Source organism: Juglans regia, chromosome 4 (assembly GCF_001411555.2).
Source record: "Juglans regia cultivar Chandler chromosome 4, Walnut 2.0, whole genome shotgun sequence".
Classification (NCBI taxonomy): Eukaryota; Viridiplantae; Streptophyta; class Magnoliopsida; order Fagales; family Juglandaceae; genus Juglans; species Juglans regia.
The window spans coordinates 23,700,776-23,721,893 of NC_049904.1; the positions used below are offsets into that span (position 1 = coordinate 23,700,776).

General features: G+C 36.3%; 2 protein-coding genes across 4 annotated transcripts; both read left to right on the forward strand.

The window, feature by feature from the left end:
• Positions 1-338: 338 nt before the first annotated feature.
• Positions 339-8,049, forward strand: LOC108990265 (3-oxoacyl-[acyl-carrier-protein] synthase I, chloroplastic). Of its 2 annotated transcripts, XM_018964172.2 has the most exons (8): positions 378-976; positions 3,943-4,374; positions 5,235-5,408; positions 6,853-6,966; positions 7,063-7,164; positions 7,551-7,617; positions 7,723-7,837; positions 7,908-8,049. In XM_018964172.2, exons 1-7 carry the CDS (start codon positions 539-541, stop codon positions 7,788-7,790), a joined length of 1,395 nt encoding a protein of 464 aa, XP_018819717.1. In that variant the 5' UTR covers positions 378-538; the 3' UTR covers positions 7,791-7,837; positions 7,908-8,049. The 2 variants fall into 2 exon arrangements, with proteins under 2 accessions (XP_018819716.1, XP_018819717.1); XM_018964171.2 differs by having other exon boundaries at positions 339-976; positions 7,723-8,049.
• Positions 8,050-10,438: 2,389 nt separating this feature from the next.
• LOC108990186 (DNA replication licensing factor MCM3) lies at positions 10,439-17,005 on the forward strand. Of its 2 annotated transcripts, none has more exons than XM_018964069.2 (17): positions 10,439-10,603; positions 10,714-10,823; positions 12,481-12,689; positions 12,858-12,988; positions 13,065-13,303; positions 13,395-13,631; positions 13,764-13,918; positions 14,005-14,213; positions 14,311-14,476; positions 14,554-14,753; positions 14,828-14,887; positions 14,973-15,062; positions 15,314-15,522; positions 16,051-16,122; positions 16,235-16,376; positions 16,464-16,559; positions 16,791-17,005. In XM_018964069.2, the coding sequence occupies exons 1-16, from the start codon at positions 10,538-10,540 to the stop codon at positions 16,521-16,523; spliced, it is 2,355 nt and encodes a 784-aa protein (XP_018819614.1). In that variant the 5' UTR covers positions 10,439-10,537; the 3' UTR covers positions 16,524-16,559; positions 16,791-17,005. The 2 variants fall into 2 exon arrangements, with proteins under 2 accessions (XP_018819614.1, XP_018819612.1); XM_018964067.2 differs by having other exon boundaries at positions 16,464-16,555; positions 16,791-16,998.
• The last annotated feature ends 4,113 nt before the right edge of the window (positions 17,006-21,118 follow it).

Consider the following 21,118-nt stretch of genomic DNA (forward strand, 5'->3'; position numbering starts at 1 on the left):
TTCCTAAACAAAATCAGGTCTTTTATGAGTCTTATAAGGAACTACTTGCGAATTTAATATGAATTTGATGTTGTATTAACGATTAAGTTTTAGTGTAATAGAGTTTAGGTCGACTAATTTAGATACGACTAATATGTGTCAATCTAGATAATCCGTGTAATTGACTTATTATTTTCGTTTAAATGTAAAGTACCCCTAACTATTGTAATAGCAAATGATGATGCTTTATCATGTTAAAAAGTTTGATTAGTTTAATAATCGTGTCATTGTATTAGTTAAGAAAGATTAGTATCAGTACTCCGGACGTTACTTATAGCAAAACTAACTACTGGCTCATTACAATGAAGGAAAAAAACGTGCTCATAAAAAAGCAAAACTAACTTATCAAACCCAACACGACACAGCACCAATCTCACGAACACGGAACATCACATGACACATTTCTCTGGTCCCTCGTAACTCTCACTTCCAAAACAAAAAGGCAAAAAATTCGCAGCATCGTTATCGTCGTCAAGCCTTCTCTCTTTCGGAGACAACCATGCAGGCTCTTCAATCCCCGACCCTGCATCCCTCTCCGCTCGGCCCAATTCGTAAGAACTCCTCCTATCTCCTCACCAGGCGCCGCCTCTCCGTCAATGCAGCGTCGTCCCAGCCCACCGTCTCGGCGCCGAAACGCGAGAAGGACCCCAAGAAGCGGGTCGTGATCACCGGGACGGGTTTGGTCTCCGTGTTCGGAAACAACGTCGATGAGTATTACAACAGGCTTCTCGAGGGCGAGAGTGGGATCGGCCCCATCGACCGGTTTGATGCCTCCAAGTTCCCCACCCGGTTCGCTGGCCAGATCCATGGGTTCCGCTCCGAGGGGTACATAGATGGAAAGAATGACCGTCGCCTCGACGATTGCATCAGGTACTGCATTGTCGCTGGCAAGAAAGCGCTCGAGGATGCTGATCTCGGCGGCGACAAGCTCTCTAAGGTTCATTATTACAGTATTACTTGTCTCCGATTCTTATGCTACGCTTTATTGTACCTTTTTTTTTTTTAAGTGAACCATTGGCATTCATATTAATAGGACCAATAACAAAGTTAATACAATTACAAATTGGAATCAAGCATGACCCGTGAATGAATAAAATCTGGATACTGATGCCACCACTGATCATCCATAAAGCGAGCATGCCTTGTGAGTAAATGAGCTGCTTTATTTCCTTGTCGACCTACATGAACTACTTCATACGCTGCAAATCGAGAAAGGAGACTTTGAATTCAGAAATCAGATTCCCTTGCCTTGAAAAGTTTGGCTCGTGTGAACCAAATTCCAATAGCCTCAATAACTGACAATGAATCCCCTTCCAATAACAAACTTGAGAAACCTAAAGTCAATATCATTTGAAGACCCCTTAAGGCAGCCAATGCCTCTATATCATCCCCTTAAAACAGCCCAAATTCCTTCCGACTCAAAGCAATTTTTTTTTTTTTGATTGGCACCAGGTGTCCAGGAACAACGTCTCGACTAATCCCATGGTGCACAGGCCCTCGGCAAGGAGTTTATCGCAAGTGCACCTCGGGTAATTCAAGGGAAAAATCCCCCAGTCCGATGGCCCCTAGAGATTGTTTGCACCCAATGGGATTTGAACCTTAGACCTAGGGGGAGCATACCCCCAAGCCCAAGGCCTTTACCACTTGAGCCAACCCCTAGGGGTTCCTTCCGACTCAAAGCAAATAAAACATCACATTTTTCATTCCTTCATAGCCCCAATACCCTCAAAGTCCGAAGATCGAAACAAAGCACCATCAAAATTTAGCTTTACCATTCCTGGAGTAGGAGGCTTCCAAGAGAGCACAAGCTCCTTCCTACCACCAACTGGGATTGTTTAACGGTAATTTAACTCTCAACATATGCTAAACAATCATCAACAACCTCTTGCAGCACACAAGTAGAATTCTGAAATAATTTCAAGTTCCTAAACTTCTAGACTCCCCACGAAATGGTAATAAAAATAGGAACTAAAGTTACATCAAGTTGCATTAATTCCCAAACCACATCTATATAACAAACAGCAGCCTCCAAACAAGATAAAACTGGTGGACAGCGAACTGCCAACACCTTTTGTACATCTGGACAGCCACAAAAAAAAAATATCATAGCAATCCTCCTCAGCCAAGTGACAATGAGGACAACCCACAGTTGAAAGAATATCTGTCTTCATTAAATTCATTTTGGTTGGAAGACTATCCTTACAAGCTTGCGATCCAAAGTTTTTAACCTTATTTGGAAGATTCAGATTCCAAAACTGATGCCAAAATATGGAAGATCTATGTGAGTGAGAACTTTCGGCCCCAACAGCAGAATCAAACAAATTCAAGGCTACCTAGAATTTACTGAATATACACCAGTCTTGTGCCACTCCACACAAGTTTATCTTCACACTTTCTTGAAAATCTAGGAAGCTGAATAATTGCACTCGCAACACTAGGAGGAAAAACAGCTTTAACTAAATCCACATTCCAAGTACTATGATCCAAATTCATAAGCAAATTCACCTTAGAATCATCTTGTAAAACATAGTTAAGAGGTAGAGTCTGAGGTAACCAAAAGATTGGTACCTATTTATCATGAAGGATTCGGACTTTGTCACCCCTCCCTATCCGCCAAATGCACCCACTTTGCAAAAGAGGCTTAGCAGCACAAATACTTCGCCATACATAAGAGGACCTCCTATTTACATTAGATTGTAAAAAATTTGTGGTAGGAAAATGCTTAGCTTTAAAAACTTGATGAAGTAACGAATGAGGGTTTTGAATCAACCGCCATCCTTGTTTAGCAAGCAAAGCTAAGTTAAACAGCTCAAGGTTCTTAAAATCCATACCTCCTTTCATCTTTGAAGAACAAAATTTTTTCCAGCTAATCCAATGCATCTTACTTTCAGTCCGTCATTGTCCCCACCAGAACTTTGCAAGCAACCCTTCTAACTCCTTACAAAATGATTTGGGTAACAAAAAACAGCTCATGGTATAGGTTGGCAATGCTTGCCCAAATTGTTGACATGCATGTAACGTCGATTGAAAATATAACTTTATATGTGACATCAATTGATCCTATATAGTTGGGTTGAATTTTTTTAGATTGTCGATGTAAGATGATCAATAACTTACCTGTTTTTCCCTTTTCTTAAAAGTCTCATGGTGTGCCCCCTGGAATGATGTTTGAAGTTATGCTGCCTACATTGTCCCTCCCTAAAATTGGGAGGTTTGGACATTGTGAACCAAGCACTTATATATATATATATATATATATATATATATCACTTGATTAGCCTCAGGTTCAAGGGATTGCAAATTTAGGATAATGGTGGTGCAGCTTTTTGACTGAAGAGATTGCATATACGCAATGAGCATGCATATCCGGCAATAAGAACCGCGTGTGATGCTGTGTCATGTCTCTAGATGACAGTTTGTCGCTATAGATTTTAATGGGTCTAATTTTCAGGATTTACTTGTATCTATTTCTTCTTCTTAGCTAGGTGGTTTCTCTTGTATACGTCCTATGTACTTGGGCTTCGCCTAGTCTTCTATTGATATTAATAAAGTTTTTACTTATATATAAAAAAACAAAAGTTGTTCCATTTGCTCTATTTGTGACATGATGAAAATGATGAGATGGATTTTCCTTATGCTAGTAAAATAACATATTTGAGTGCATCAAATGTTTCATCCTTAATTTTAGTCGAATCTCCCTAGTCTCTATAATATTAGTCTGAGACAATTTCATATATATATATATATATACATATTTTAAATTTCTACCAAGCATTCACCTTGCCTTTAAAGATTAAATCTTGATGCATTATACAAGATTAACTCAGTGTTCCTTTGCCTTTTGATTTTCTTCTTAGTTCAGCAATATGCTTGACTCATTTTGATTGGTGATATTTGCTGCAGATTGATAAGGAGCGAGCTGGTGTGCTTGTGGGAACAGGGATGGGTGGTCTTACAGTCTTTTCTGATGGTGTTGAGTCTTTAATAGAGAAAGGTCACAGGAAAATAACCCCTTTCTTCATTCCCTATGCTATAACCAACATGGGGTCTGCATTGCTTGCAATTGATATAGGCTTCATGGGCCCAAATTACTCAATTTCGACAGCTTGTGCCACCTCCAATTATTGCTTCTATGCAGCTGCAAATCATATCCGTCAGGGTGAGGCTGATCTGATGATTGCAGGTGGGACTGAAGCCGCCATTATTCCCATTGGACTGGGTGGTTTTGTTGCATGCAGAGCCTTATCTCAGAGGAACGATGATCCAAAAACTGCTTCAAGACCATGGGATAAAGGTCGAGATGGATTTGTCATGGGTGAAGGAGCTGGAGTATTGGTAAGCCTGCATCTCTTTCTATGCTAGTTGTGTATGAAGGGCATAAGTGTACTCTGCATACGTTAGGCCTGCTACCCGACCTACATGGATGGGCAGCAGCCCTTCCCTTACCCTGCCTCCACCTGGGCAGGGTGGTGATATGGCCCCCTGCCCCCTTGTTTGGTCTGTCCGTCCCCATTGACCAGGCGGGCAGATTTTTTATCCCCTTTGCCTGTAGATCAGGCCAAGATCAACGCCAAATCAAAGATCTAACGAAAATCTATGTAAAAAAAATGAAACTCAAACCACAAAACATAGATCTAGTTTGAAAATTCAGATCTAGGTCTAGAACACAAAAAAACCAAATGGAAAACGTAGATCTTTCTCGAAAGACCTGGAGGAGGAGGAGGAGGAGGAGAAGAAGAAGAAGAAGAGGAGCAGTAGAAAAGGACAAGAAAGAGAAGAAGACGAGCATGGGAAGAAGACGGCTCGGAGGCCCACCCCCCACTCCTAACATATGTAACAAAAGACGGAAATTACATTGACTAGTTGACAACTCTGGCTTTCTGGTATGCTTTTAGACTGGTCCATATGGGGGGAATCCAATTGGGTTGGGAATGCCAACCATCTAACAGACGAAGGTGCAATCATTGTGGGTGCTTCAGAGCAGAACTATTGCAGGTTCTCCTGGGTAATTAGTGTAGGTGATGACCTACTTGCGATTAACATTGGTGTCCCATCAGAAATTACATGCATATTTTTCTTCTAATTTTAATTGATTAAATGTTAATAATCTTGCTTTGTATGATGGTTGTAATGATGTGTAATTTTTCTATATGAATTTAGGTGATTATAAGTGTAAAGTGAGATTTTCATGACAGATAATGGAGAGCTTGGAACATGCAATGAAACGAGGTGCACCAATTATCGCTGAGTATTTAGGAGGTGCCATTAATTGTGATGCTTATCATATGACTGATCCAAGAGCAGATGGACTTGGTGTGTCCTCATGCATTGAGAGCAGCCTTGAAGATGCCGGTGTGTCACCTGAGGAGGTATTCTTATTTTTCCAGATCAATATTTTAGCTGTATGGTGCTCTTTTTCTTTTTAGTTATTAATTAAAACATAGGATATTGTTCATGCTATCTTTCTTGTCTCAAAATTCACTTTCATAATTACTCTTTCCATCACCATATGCTCTCTCTCTCTCTCTCTCTCTCTCTCACACACACACACACACAAACCTCTTATCTGATTTGTTTACTTCTGTTTGTGCATGCATATGCGCTCCCTTTTCTGTATATATCTAGTGGCCATTCCCTTTAATTTACTCTAGGATGGTACATTTCTTCTATTTCATCTGTCTTCCATTATGAGGTAAACCTTTCTTTGCCATGTATTCAGACTAATGATCATTTAGTTGAGTACTATATTCTGTTTAAGCTTACCATGATTAAGAAATAAGCAAGAACTTGAACTGCTAATCTATTTAGGAATGGACAAAATTTATGAGAGTTGCTAAACTTATACAATTTGTTATCTCAAGTTTAAACTCATTGAGTTTGGTTCATGGGGGTTACAGCTTATTTGAAATATTTTGTAATGGTAGAGAATGATTTAGTACTTACAAGATCCCAAATAGTTGGAGTCGGGAACTGACACTGATGTTGCCCATAGTCTAAAAGAGGATGGATGAAGTGCAAGCACTTTTGGAGGAGACTCTGATTGGTGTAGTTGTAATAATTTCAAGTGGAAATTCATTGGCATTATTAGGAGACTGTATGCTCTGTAGTGAACCTGTCTAAACAAATATATTGGAAATAGATGGTGGCTAGACAGGAAGGGTTCTGAACATCTATCTGTGAGAAGTTAATTAGTACCATTGGGGACAAAGTCAGAGACAGTTTGATCATTGGTGATTAGAACTAATAATTCACGGTTGCTTTACCAAGCACTCATATGGATCAAATTAAGAGTGTTGCAAGAAGAAGGGAAGCCAGGAAGGACTACTGTTGTTGTGAAGTGGCATGATGATGGCCTTAGATAGAGTAGAATGGTGTGAAAGATCTTTCTAGCTGAGCCGAAAGATGGCCATAAAGTTTTGTTGTTTTGATGTGATATTTAAGTGCTGTAACTCCCTTTCTATTTTATGAAAGATTGGGCTGTTACTGCACAGTAACACATCATATCCACTCATAGTTGGTAATATGTGACTTCTACCTGAACAGTAACACAAAGCCCTTCTATGACATGATGCTTTCTGTTTGAAAGTATAAAAAGTACATACAAATCGTTATGCATATTTGTCATTGAGATTTATAACTCCTCCTCAGCAGCCTATGATTGAGATGGAATGGACTAACATAATGCTAAGTACTTTTGGACCATCTGACGAATTTAACTTTCTGATATGACATAAATGGTGTATAAAATATGGACTCCCTAAAAAGGCAGAATTAATTTTTTGTTTCTTTTTTGTTTTTTTCATTTTTTTTCAGGTTAACTACATAAATGCACATGCAACTTCCACTCTTGCGGGTGACCTAGCTGAGATAAATGCCATAAAAAAAGTTTTCAAGAATACTTCGGAGATCAAAATCAATGCCACAAAGGTATTCTTTCTCCAAGTGCATGCTTTAATTTCCTTTCTTTCAAATTTAAGCTGGTTATCTGAATCTTGGTCTGTTGTTGTGTTTATTCTGTTGCAGTCAATGATTGGACATTGCCTTGGCGCTGCTGGGGGTTTGGAAGCCATCGCAACTGTGAAAGCGATAACAACAGGATGGCTGCATCCTACCATAAATCAATTTGTATGTCCTACTTTCTATTGACACTTGCTTTGGAGAATGTCATTAGAATTAATTTGTGAAACACAGATTCAAGTTCAACACATTCCATGGCATTATAGCCAGTTTTGATTCTTATACTGCTTATGGTTCAATACATCATACTGGTTTGCCTTTGATATTTGATTGGGAATAAATTATGAGATGGAATATGTGGTTAATGTGGTAATATAGTGCTGAATGTAACAGGGTGTTCCAAACATTACTTTGCACCATAGTCACTGCAGATATAACTAATTGAACAGTGTTTTTTAATTTTTTTCTTTTCACTTTTTTATAAGTAACATTACAAATCATTGTCTTTATTGTTGGGAACACAATGAATGAAGTGTTTTCTTTGATGGATGCAGAATCCAGAGCCATCAGTTGAGTTCAACACCGTTGCAAGTAAAAAGCAGCAGCATGAAGTGAATGTTGGTAAGATGCTCAAACCTTGAAACACCATAGCATTTTCATTTCCAATTGCTCAGGAAGCCCTAGCATTGAAGATTTTAATTACTCACTAGTGTCTCATGATTTCAGCCATTTCAAATTCATTTGGATTTGGTGGACACAACTCCGTTGTTGCCTTTTCAGCATTCAGACCTTGATCATCCAGCCATTCTGGATTTCTTGTAGGAGATGAGGCTGTTTGTTAGTGAGTTCACTGTATGCTTATCAAGCCATTGTATTATTTTTTTTCTTAATAATTTTGTGTTGAATTCTAGCTTAGGTACTCTGTGGCGTCTTTACTTCGGAACAATTCCCTCTATCGGGCTAGTGGCGTGTCAAGGGCATATTCGGTTTTAAATTGCGCATTCAACAGAGAAAAATAAAACAAAAAATAAATTTGCCAGGTTTTCTGCTTATATATACATCAGTCTTATAATCTCTCTCCTTCCATTTATTGGAATGTAAATAACTAAAATTTCACAAAATGGACTGAAAATACGGAACAAAAAATAAATTTGCCAGGTTTTTTTTTAATGTCTGGACCCTTCGGACCCACTCCAGCAGAGTAAGTTTCGATCTCGTGTACCGCACCTTTGGAAGTTTCCCTATACGGAACTGGTTAAATCGTTGGTCTCAAATGCTTGTTTGCATTTATAAGGTGTTGAACTTTGGACCTTGAATGAAGTGATACCTTAAGACCAAGGTCTTCACCACATTTCGGACCCACCCCTGCAGAGTAAATATCGGTCCCGTGCACCGCACTCTCGGAAGTTTTCCTACACAGAACTAGTTAAATCGTTGTTGAATCTTGGATCTTAAATGAAGTGATATCCTAAGACCAAGGTCTTCACCATTCTTCGGATCCACTCCTACAAAGTAAATCTCGATCTCATGTCTCGCACCCTTGGAAGTTTTCCTACATGGAACTGGTTAAATCGTTGCTCTCAAAGGATTGTTTGCATCCATAAGGTATTGAACCTTGGACCTGGAATAGAGTGATATTCTAAGACTAATGTCTTCACCACTTTGGCCAACCCCTTGGTTTTTTTTGAAGCCTAACCTTGTGGTTCCTCTTTGCATGCTAGGCTAGTGGTGCTATTAGAGTTGCATAAAAAAAAATTATATTCATCATTCTCGCATACTACACTTATTTTTTTTCCTATTATCAAATGCATATTAAATGAATGATTAGTATAAAAATCTAATTAGTTTAAAAAGAATAAAAATAAAAAAATAAAAATAAGTATGGTGTATTGTGTGTGCAGATGATGAATAGTAAAACTTTGCATAAAATGTATTTAATGGCCTGGAAACGTGGGGTTTTAACTGTGCCCTCATGTAACTTGCACAATTTGGAATTTTGGTAACTTTTATGCAACGGGAAGCCTTGTGATTATAGATTTATACATTCTTAAGAGGATGTAGTCGTGTGGTCAGATAGTGTGAGTGTTTGACTTATTGTTGTTTATCAATTTAATATTTCTTGCATTTTATCAATTTAGATATAAAGTATGCTCTTAGATCCTTTTGCCAAGATCAAAGTCGTACCTGATGATAGAGGTAAATGGTTCCATATTAGCCTAAAAAATACGAGTGTGTTAATTGGATTTCAAATCTTCTCTCTCTCTCTCTCATTGTATAATATCATCATGAAAAGAGAAAATAATTTTTTTAAAATAACTTTTAATTAAGGGCTTGTTTGGATACTTAAAATATATGTGAATAATAGTGAAATAATTTGAGTTAATATGTTTTATTAGATTTTGACAAATAAGAGAGAAAAAGTTGAATAAAAATATTATAAAGTTAATAAATTATTTCAAAATATTTTTTAATATATTTTTTATTTTTAAATTTGAAAAAATTGTATTATTTTTTGTATTTTATTTTAGAGTTTGAGAAAATTGAAACGATTACGTAATAAATAAATGACAAAATAAAAAATTTGAAATTGAAAATCTTCAATAATTATTAATTCCGGAAAAGGAAAAAATTCCTTAAGCAAAAGAAAAATAATAAAATAACAAAATAAAAAGAACATGAATTATTTATCCATCAAATCTAGGGAGGAAAAGAAAAAAAAAATAGTCTTGCTAGGTACAAGTAGTTTGGTGCATTAAACTGCGTATCGATGCTGACATGATTTTTTTTATTCAAAAGAATAATAAAAAAAAAAAGAAAATTTTGAGAGAACAACAAGATCCTCCGTCTCACAAAAATCATTTCCGTCTTTATTTATAGCGTTTTATTAAACGGATGCTTTACATGTCAGTATCAGTATGCAGTTTTGTACGCGAATTCGCTTGTAATAAAACTTTTCCAAAAAAAAAAGAGACTTATTAAGTACAAGTGGTTTGACGCACTAAACCGCATTCCGATGCTGATAGGACTTTTTTAATTCAAAAGAAAAATAAGAAAAGTAATATCTTGAGAGAAAAATAAGATCATTTATATCACAAAAATCATTTCTGTCTCATTTTGTACCGTTTTATTAAATAGATATCTTACATGTCAGTATTAATGTGCGAATTCGCTTGCAAAATGAATGTTTCAAAAAAAAAATATATTGTTAGATACAAACAGTTTGACGCATCAAATCACGTATCAATGTCGACATGATTTTTTTTTATTTAAAAAAAAACTTTGAGAGAATAATAAAATTTTTTATTTCACAAAAATCATTTTCGCCACGCTGACACAGACGCACACATCCAGACTCATTAGCCTAAAAAAATATCAAAAAGGTTCGCGCCAAAATATAGGAAACGACCGTCCATTTCCCGCCAAAAGTAGCCCCTTAGAGTCTCTCTCGTCTGTTTCGCGACTGCTCTCTCTCTCTCTCTCTCTCTCACTCAGAAGCAGAAGCAGAAGCAGAGAGGTGAAGGAAAAAAGAAAAGACGGAGAAATGGACATCAGCGACGAACTGAGGGCAGCTCACAAGCGAGAGTTCTTGGAATTCTTGGATCAAGATGTGCGTCTCTCCAAAACCCCTCTCCCTCCCTCGCTCTCTCTCGTTTTGTGCTTTTGGGATTTTCTCTCTGTTTTTTGGTCCGCTAATTTCATGATGATGGTTACGATCAGGTGGGGAAGGGGATATACATGGACGAGATCAAGGCCATGATAAACCACAAGCGCCGCCGCCTCATCGTCAACATCTCCGATCTCCACTCCTTCCGTGACTTGGGCACCAGGTAATGCTCACAAATAGTCCAGTACACAAAATATCTCGCGATCCCTTTTGTTTGGCTCCTGTAATTGGGGAATGCTCAACCTCGATTACGCCAAATCTGGGTTGCTGCTTCTTAGGGATGAAAAAAAAAGAAATTGTTTTTCCTTAAACACAAAAGAGTTGACAAGTTTTGCTGTATCGGCTCTTTTTGATGTTGAAGGGTTTTGAGTTAGGAGCTTTGAGGATTTGGCAAACAGATGGAGCACTAATCGCTTTTTGGTTGCTAAGAAAACTCATTTGAGTCATATGTTGGGCGATGTCGGTTACCTTCTGCCATGAACACGGCGATAACTCATGCTTTGGGTCTTTGAATTAGCTGTTTTCTTTTTCGTTTAAAGAACATATACGAAAAGTTAACTATAAATTTTCTCGGATAGTTTCTAAACCATATATATAAATTCTTAGAGCATTAGCATTGGTTTATGCATATGCATATGCAAAATTACCTCTTTTGCATATCCACTTTACCATTCAAGCAAAATTTTTACATTGGTTTATGCATATTTGAGACAAAATAATAATAAAATATTATTATTTTATTATTATTACTTTTTTGCTAAAATCAATTTTTTTATATATATTTTACAATTAACATCCACTACATATATTTGACATTAATAATACAAATGTAATAATAAAAAATATAATTTTTTAATAATAATATATTAAAAATATAATAAAATGAAAAAATATATATATAATATATTATAATAATAAAATAAATGTGCAAGTGAATGTTTGTTTTGTTGTTAAAGGAGGGAGAAAACGAAAGGATTGTGTGAGAGAGAGTAGGAGAGAGAAATAATTATTTAAATATGATTTGTAGAGTGAATAGTAATTATCCAAATTTGGATAAGCACTATTCATAAGTAGCTAAATATTTGGATATGCATAAGTCAATGTGGAAGATTTTAAGATCATATTATGCAAATATGACTTTGCATATTTGCATTAGACCAATGCTAATGCTAATGCTAATGCTAATGCATATGCAGTGGTTAGACCATTGCCAAGTCTAAAATTTAACTAGAATCTTAATTTTTAGCTATAATATCAATTTTTAACTAGGTGAGTCCACATTGGACTAGCCATTATAAAATTAAAATAATAATATTATATTATATTATTATTATTATTTTTTTTTGCAAATACAATTTATATATTTCTTAGATCTTTATGCTTTGTAGAAATAATGTGTCTACTCTATCAATCAGTAGAAATAATGTACATGTCATGCATGTTTTACCATTCAAAGAGAGAGGGAAGTGATGAAATAATTAAATATTGCTTTCTATTGTGAATAGTAGCTAGCCATATTTGGAGAGGACTTAAGATTTACTATTCATCAAGTCTTAAGTTTTGGACCATTGGCTAGTCCAATGTAGAAGCTTTTTCTCACATCTAACTAAAATTTAGACTTGCATTAGCATTTGACTAGTCCATTGCCAATGCTCTTAGTCAGCTTCCGTCTCGTGCGGTAGCTGAGAGCGAACTGTTTTCTTCTTGGGTCCAAAAGTGTAAAACTCAGATGCTCAAATTCTTTTTCCGCCCCTATCCCTACGTTTCAAATTGATTTCCCTGTTGATTAAAAAAATGGTTTCCCTGCTTTTGATATTCAGGATTCTCAAGAACCCGAGTGAATACATGCAACCCTTCTGCGATGCCGTCACTGATGCTGCCAAATCTATTGATCCGAAGTACTTGAAGGAAGCAGAGCAAGTTCTTGTGGGGTTTGAAGGCCCTTTTGTGTCTCGCCGTGTCACACCGAGAGAACTTCTTTCTGAATTCATTGGCTCTATGGTCTGCGTGGAGGGCATTGTCACCAAATGTACTGTATTCTTTTAACTTTTCTAAATTTTCATGTATATTTGATCAAATCGCTTGTAACTCATAAGGCCTATGATATTAGAATTAGCAATTCAGGTAGTCCCTCGACATTGTTTTGACAATTTTCTAGATATGGATAAATCTAATTTGGTATGTTACGCTTGTCTAGGTTCTCTTGTGAGGCCAAAGGTTGTAAAAAGTGTTCACTTCTGCCCCACAACAGGAAACTTTACCGCCCGTGAATATCGAGACATTGCATCTAATATAGGCTTGCCCACAGGGTCTGTATATCCTACAAGGGTAATGTCAAGTTGTTTGCTTTTGTAATTTTGTGTGTATCAGAGAATGATCTTTCTAATAAAAAATTCTGCCTCAGGATGACAAAGGCAACTTATTGGTGACTGAATATGGACTGTGCAAGTACAAAGATCATCAAACCTTATCAATGCAAGAAGTACCTGAGAATTCTGCTCCTGGTCAACTTCCAAGGACGGTGGATGTCATCGTTGAGGATGACCTGGTTGATTCATGCAAGCCTGGAGATCGTGTGGGTATTGTAGGGATATATAAAGCTCTTCCTGGTAGAAGCAAGGGAAGTGTAAATGGAGTATTCAGGTAGTTCATGTGTCCTCAACGTTATTTCCTTGCTCTTTGAAAATATTGTTTCTTCAAGTTAGGAGTGTGATTCGATGGTCTTGTTGTGTAGGACTGTTTTGGTAGCTAACAATGTTTCTCTTCTCAACAAGGAGGCAAATGCTCCAATTTATAGTCCTGAAGATTTAAAAAATATTAAAAAAATAGCTGAGAGAGATGATGCATTTGACCTACTTGGTAATTCACTTGCCCCTTCTATATATGGGCATTCGTGGATAAAGAAAGCAGTGATTTTATTGATGCTTGGCGGAGTAGAAAAGAACTTAAAGAATGGAACTCACTTAAGAGGGTGAGTTTTGTCTTTTTCCCTAATATTATATTGTAATATATGCAAATTTACATTGCTCCCCTCCCTTTTGGAATTCTCCCTACAATAAGAATTGCATTAAGTACTACTAAACCGACGAATAATTTCTTTTAGTGACATTAACATGATGATGGTTGGTGATCCTTCTGTCGCCAAGTCTCAACTTCTGAGAGCAATTATTAATATTGCTCCCTTGGCCATATCAACCACCGGTCGGGGTTCTTCTGGTGTTGGCTTGACTGCTGCAGTTACTTCAGATCAAGAAACTGGTAGAGTGTCTAACTTGCTCTAGCATTAAGCATTCAGTGGTATTTTTTCTTATTCAGGTTAGGAATTTACTAGTGGTTTTGATCAGGAGAAAGAAGGTTAGAAGCTGGTGCAATGGTTCTTGCTGATCGAGGCGTTGTCTGCATTGATGAGTTTGACAAGATGAATGATCAAGATCGTGTTGCTATACATGAAGTCATGGAGCAGCAGACTGTAACTATTGCCAAAGCTGGTATTCATGCATCACTGAATGCTCGATGTAGTGTGGTCGCTGCCGCAAATCCCATATATGGAACTGTAAGTAGTAAATTTGATAGTAATTGTGGTGCAGTTACCCACAAATGTTAGGCCATTGATAACTTGATTTTGTGCTACGTACTGAATGGTTGCACAGTATGATCGTTCATTGACTCCAACAAAGAATATTGGACTCCCGGACTCTTTGCTATCTCGTTTTGATTTACTCTTCATAGTACTGGATCAAATGGATCCCGATATTGATCGTCAAATCACAGAGCATGTCTTGCGCATGCACCGGTTTCGTTCGGCAATTGATGGAGGTATGCTGAGAAGGCTCTCATGCTTAGAAGACTAGTGACCTCTATGAATGAGACTGATTAAAGAGTTAAAATTGTAGGTGAGGCGACAATTGATGGGAGCTTGAGGTATGGAAGAGAAGATGAAGCTGATACTGACTCCGTTTTTGTCAAATACAACCGAATGCTACATGGGAAGAGAACAGAAAGGGGTCGAAAGCGTGATACCCTTACTATCAAGTTTCTTAAAAAGTACATTCATTATGCAAAGCATAGGATTCAGCCTGAGCTGACTGATGAGGTCACGACGCTTCATTCATTCCTTTATTTCCACCTTGATGTCCCCAGTACCGTTCCTAACAACTTTCTTCGCAGGCATCTGAACACATTGCAACAGCATATGCAGAGCTAAGAAATTCTGCTTCAACTACAAAGGTCAGTACATTATAATCCATCAGCAAAGATATTGAACAATTAAGCAATGGTTTTTCTCTTCACAAACTCATGATGCTTTCTGTAGACTGGAGGAACACTTCCAATGACTGCAAGGACCTTAGAAACAATAATACGCCTCTCAACTGCTCATGCCAAGTTGAAGTTGAGCAGAAAGGTACCTGGTTCTCTCTCTCTCTCTCTCTCTCTCTCTCGTCGTTTGTATGATAAGATGCTGAAATGAGTCTTCTAATGCTTCTCAATCTGAAGCAACTGCATATACAAAGGTTTTATTTGATTCGAACTTTAGGTCTTACTTTATCACCTTTTTATTTTGCTTCAGATGTTTGATGGACACGATGTAAATTTATGCATTCATTATTTTCTGCTTTTTTGTCATAGTTCAGGATTATTGATCTTTTTTGGCAGGTTTCTAAGTCTGATGTTGAAGCTGCCCTGAAAGTTTTAAATTTCGCAATATATCACAAGGAATTGGCTGAAATGGAGGAGCGTGAGCAAGAAAGAGAAAGAGAAATGGAAAGAAAACGCAGGGCTGACCATCATCCTGGCGGAAATGATAGAGACCATCGTCCTGGAAAAAAAGATAGACCTGATAGTGGCACTTCTGATAAAGAAGGGTGAGTCAATAGGCTGTATTTTCTTTACAGATATAGTATGTGCAAATTTCTCTAAAAAATTGGTCGCAGAAAAGACTTAATTATTTGGCTTCTATTGAAATACTTTTTTTCATATTTATAATTACATACAAGGTTCGTCTGTAGATACATTTGCATGTATAAATAACCACACCCTGTGGATTTCTGGGTGCATAAATTCGTTGATGTGCAATCTATGAACTAATTTCTTTTATTTTGTCTCTGCAATCTGTTTTAAACATGGAAATGTTCTTTGTGGCCAATATGTGTATCTGAAACTTGTGACAACCAAGCCAAGTAGTTCATTTTATGTAGTTAGAATGAAACTTGTGAGCCAAAAAGTTTTTAATTGTTTTTTCCGTAGATACATATAGTGATTCTTTCTTCAGTTCCCTTTGTTTTAGAAGTGACCAACTTTATATGGTCTGTAGTTGATATTTTCCATTAGCTTGACCAATTTTACATGATCATTAATTGATTTCCCCCTTGCATTTTGGTTGCTTTGCATAGTCCTACAACTGATGCTATGGAAGTGGACGACCCTCCTGCAGCACAATCTGCGGCGGATGTCTCTCGGGAAAGGTTGGCATCTATCAAGCATCTCCGTTAGCGTATACTTGCCTTCCAATTTATCGGTTTTGCTCTAGTTTAGTTTCTTTTAACATTAGTTCTTTCTTTCCCTTGCAACTCGCAGGATAGAAGCATTTAATTCTCTATTTGGTCAGCATATGAGGACAAACCGCTTGGATCTCATATCCATTGCAGATATAGAGAATGTCATCAACTCTGGAGCAGATGTCCGTTATTCTAGGACAGAAATCATAACCCTGTTAGAGGTACTGTCCTGTGCCTATGGCCAGCTTTCTATATTTGAACACCTAGTAGAATTGAAAACTAATAAGTTTTCTTTGAACTTTGTTCAGAAACTTCAAGATGATAACAGAGTGATGATAGCGGATGGAATGGTGCATATGATATCATAAGTTGTAATAAGAACATCAATCGCAAAACTCAGGCAGGTATCCAGTCAAATTTTTCTAAATCAAGTCTAGATTGCTGGCATGTATCTGTTTCAACTTCTTTGAGTTGAGTCGTTTCAACGTGCTTGTATTTCTCATGTTTTCATGATAAACACATTTTTCACTCCAACTAATGGAGGGCGCTATTAAATATTAGATTGGTAATTGGAGGGTGCAATATATGCAACATCTAGCGTACTTTTTGTGAACTGACGAGTAGTAAAATTGCAGGTGATTTCTGTGAACTGACGAGCAGCAAGCATGGTAGACAGCTCCGGAGGAGAAACATGGCATGGAAGGGTTTCATTTTTAGAGCTCGTGTATCTACTACTCGGTCATTGTCTTACAGCTGAAATTTGAAACTGGAAAACGTATGTGAAATTGCATTAATTTAATTTAATTTAACTTTCTCTTGTTCGTGGAACGTATATATTGTTTATCATCCATTATTTTCTTTTTCTTTTGTTTTTTATTTTTTATTTTCTTCCATATTAGAAATTAATGAACTTTTTTATGGTCAAGATAATTTCATTGCTAAAGAAAAAGAAATATATAAGGAGGTCTCAATAGAAACCTAGTGGTAGCAAAAATAATTGGTCCAGTTTCATGGTTAGCAGTTGCTAAGAAAGATTAATGTGTTGGGATAGCAAATCTCCTATATTATTTCATCTAATCTCAATATGTAAATACCTTAAATATAAGTACTTTTTAATTTTTAATTTTTAACTTTTTCATTTAATTATATAACCTAATCATATGCAACTCCGAGTCAAAGTGGGTATCTGCCGGAGTCGAAGTCATCGGAGTTTTTGCCAAACCCTACCTCCACCCCTTGGGACCGAGGGCCTGGTGATTGCCGTTGAAGAGGTAATTATTAAACCCTCTTCCCATCCACACTATCATTAAAAAATATAATATTCTATTGGAACATCAATAATAATTAATATTCAATTTGTAAGATTTAAATTTTAATCTAAATCATATTATGTCATATAAATACTTTATTAGATATATTATCTATACTGCCGACTTATATATAGAATTTTTCTAAAAATAATTGTCTATATATTTTTGTAATTGTAATATTTCATAAGAACCAGTTATAAGCTGGATTTCTCGAATTTGTTGGAGGAAATTTAAGAAATTAAAATGTATGGTTAGCTGCGGTAGTAATATTTGCTTCAAAATAATGAGAAAGTATGCCAAAAAAGATGCTCAATGAGTAATTCTATCTACAACTGTGAAGTGCGTAAACGCCGCGTAATCATTTTGAAAAAAAATGAGGTTTATTATTAAAAAATTAATTTTTTTCATGTGAGTCTCATATTTTATTCACTTTTTTTAAAGTGATTACGCTGCGATTGCACAATTCACAATTACAAATATATTTTTTCTATACATAAATCTCGAATAATGATAAGATTACTATCCTACTGCTGCATATGAAAAGATCAATTTTAATTTAGAAGAAACATAAGCAGTGATCATGATCAGTAAAGCAATGAATGCAAGCGCAGCTGGAAGTAGACACAAATTATACGCAAAGCTTTCTATCGACGGTGATGGCGGTATTGCCCCGATGATGCCTTCAAGTGCAAGTGTGGCTCTGAAAGCAGCAAGACCCAGAAGAACCACAATGTAGATGGTCATGAAAACCATATTGGTCATTCTGCAACCCTCCATTTCCAACAAGTTTCTCAAGCTATTGATGAGAACAATTAGCAAAAACACTAGTAGGAGGAGGAGTGATCAATTCGGAATTGAACGAACTTGCATGTACTAGTTAGAGACGTTTGGTTTTGAGATTTTAGCGAAGAGAAAAGGGACTCATGCAAATGGTCTTATAGGGAGGGAGGGATTTGAGGAGATAATATATAATTAGCATCTTTTGTGCTAACCACAAACATTATAATTTAATGATTGGACTCCTCCACTTTTAAGTAACAGCCTGGAGTTGGACTAACTGTGCAACGGCACTTTTCTTAAATGAGCAAAATACAATAAAAATTATAATAGGATAGGTTCAAAGATCCCAACAATTACTCTAAAAACAAGTGAAGATTAATGAAATTTGAAGATTTTGCCTCCCATTTGGGTCGAGAAATAGGCAACATTCTAAGTTGTTTCATCGGCTGAAAGAGATCTATTAATAGATAGTACTATCTATGTAAGAAGCTGTTTGCGTGTTGAGGCTTTTGGCGGTGTGGGTCTCTTTCTATCTCTCTCTCACACACACATATATCTATTTTATTTTATTATTATAATAAGCCGCTATCGAGCTGCTACAGTAATTTTTGTCCATCCGTATAATTTCTGGGTGTGTTGTTTCTGGGTGTGTTGTGTAGTTATTTTTTTGTTCTTTTACTTTCTTCTTTTGTGTCCGTTTCTACGTGGCCTTTTTCTTTATATGAGGCAATAATTCTTAAATACACAAGCTGCTTAGGTCTTTCATAAAAAAGTATAAAACATTCATCTTTTTGTTTAGAAGTTCACTTTTTTACAATATATTTGAAGATTGTCTCTAACATTACTCTACGGGCAATATAGCAGCCGAGTAGCTCCCGATGAAGGCACATTTACTCACTCAAAAAGGTAAAAATATACAATACTCCAGAGCTAGCAAAGGACAAAGAAGCCATTGTGAAGCTCGCGTATACACATGCCACCATGCACTAGCAAGCTGCAGAGCATTGTTCAGTGTCAGTTTTATGTCAGTTTTCACTATTTACTGTCAGTTTTCACTGTACACCCTGTTCATATCAGTTTTTCACTGTTCACCAAAGTACAAATGAGATGAAAACAGTTCATCTACATTGGCTAACCAAACGTGGTGGTAATCTTGGTCTCTCAAAATATGAAAATAACACCAATACCAGCTAGCTTTAAACATACCAAGGGGGAGCTTTCCAAGAGAGCAAGTACTCTTTACACACCAACAAATAACAAAAAATCTACTCAACTTCTTACTATTCATACAACCTCCACACTCCACATTATTTTTAATTTTTATTATTTTTTTCTTTTATTAAATATTTATTATATAAATAATAAATAAATAATTTAAAATAATTTAAAAAGAATAAACTCAAAAAAAAAAAATTTAAAAAAAATATTAAAAATTTAAAAAATTTAAAAAAGTGTGGAGTGTGGAGTGTGATGGAGGTTGTGTAACAAAGCTCAACAAATAATAATAGCTTTCAACATACGTTAGCTAATCACCAACAATCTCTTGAATAACATAATCATAATTTTGAAATATCTTAAGATTTCTATATTTCCAAATACCCCATGCAATAGTAAGGAAAATAGGAATTATCAATTAAGTACAGATCAAACTTCATCAATGCCCAAACTAAATCAGAAAACAGACCAGCCATCCCCAAAAAAGAACAAACCTGTGGACATCTAGCAGCCCATATTGCTTGAACAAATGAGCATCCACAAAAAGCAGCATGAATACATTAATCTTCCATACGCAACTGATCACAATGTACACACAATCCGGTTGAAATAATCTCCTTTAATAACAAATTCTATTTTGTAGGAGGACTTTCAGTACTTCTTGATGCCCTCCACCCAAAATTTGAAACCTTATTTGGCAACTTCAAATTCTAAAGTGGCTTCAAAACAACTTAATTTCCTCTTATATAAGTACTTCCTTGTATCAATAGTTTCAGATTGCTGCGTATTTCTTTTTACAAATGTTCAGGCATGTATATTATATTATTCAAAACGAGAATGATTTGTGTAAGAGAAATTCTTTGGTCAAAATTAGATTTTACAAAAATAAACACATAAATTGACGTGGTTTGATGTGGTACATTAGATTGTAAAACTACTTTTATTGTAAAGTAGATTTAACGTATCACATGAAGTCATATTAGTTTGCAAGTTTATTTTTGTGGGATCTCTTTATAACTATAGTAATTCTCTATGTGTAAATGTAAGATCTTTTTAAAGGATTTACACTGAATTTGCATTTGAACTTGAATTTAACATTATTAGAAATTGGATGATTCGATTGGGAGAAAGATAGACACAATATTACATATATGCTCATGTGAGATTCATACTGTTTAATAAGGGTGTTCAATTGGACCGGTTTTTTTTTTTTTTGGATCCGGTCCAAAACCCGGAAATCCTGGTGCATCCGGGTAGTAATCCGCTTGGATTACACTCGGGCGGTTAAAAAAGTTCCTGATTCGGTTAGGGTTTTCTCGTCTTGTCGTCTTTAGTCGAAATTGTTGAATCACTTAGGGTTTTCTCGAATCGCTTAGGGTTTGCTTTCTCATCTTCTCAAATCCGCATTCTCTCTCGGTCTTGAATCCGCCTTCTCTCTCACTTAGGGGTTGCGGCTTTCTCGTCTTCTCCAAGCTTCGAAGTGCTTTGCGCATCAGGGTGAGACACGCGGAGGCTACCATAGAAGGCTATCTCTCTCTAAGCTCTTAAGGTACCTTTCTATGTACTTAGGGATTTTTTTCAGAAAAAGCTCAGATTTGTTTGGTTTATATTATTTTTCTTTTGCTCTGTTTTTCACCTGAGATTTAGTTTTAATCACT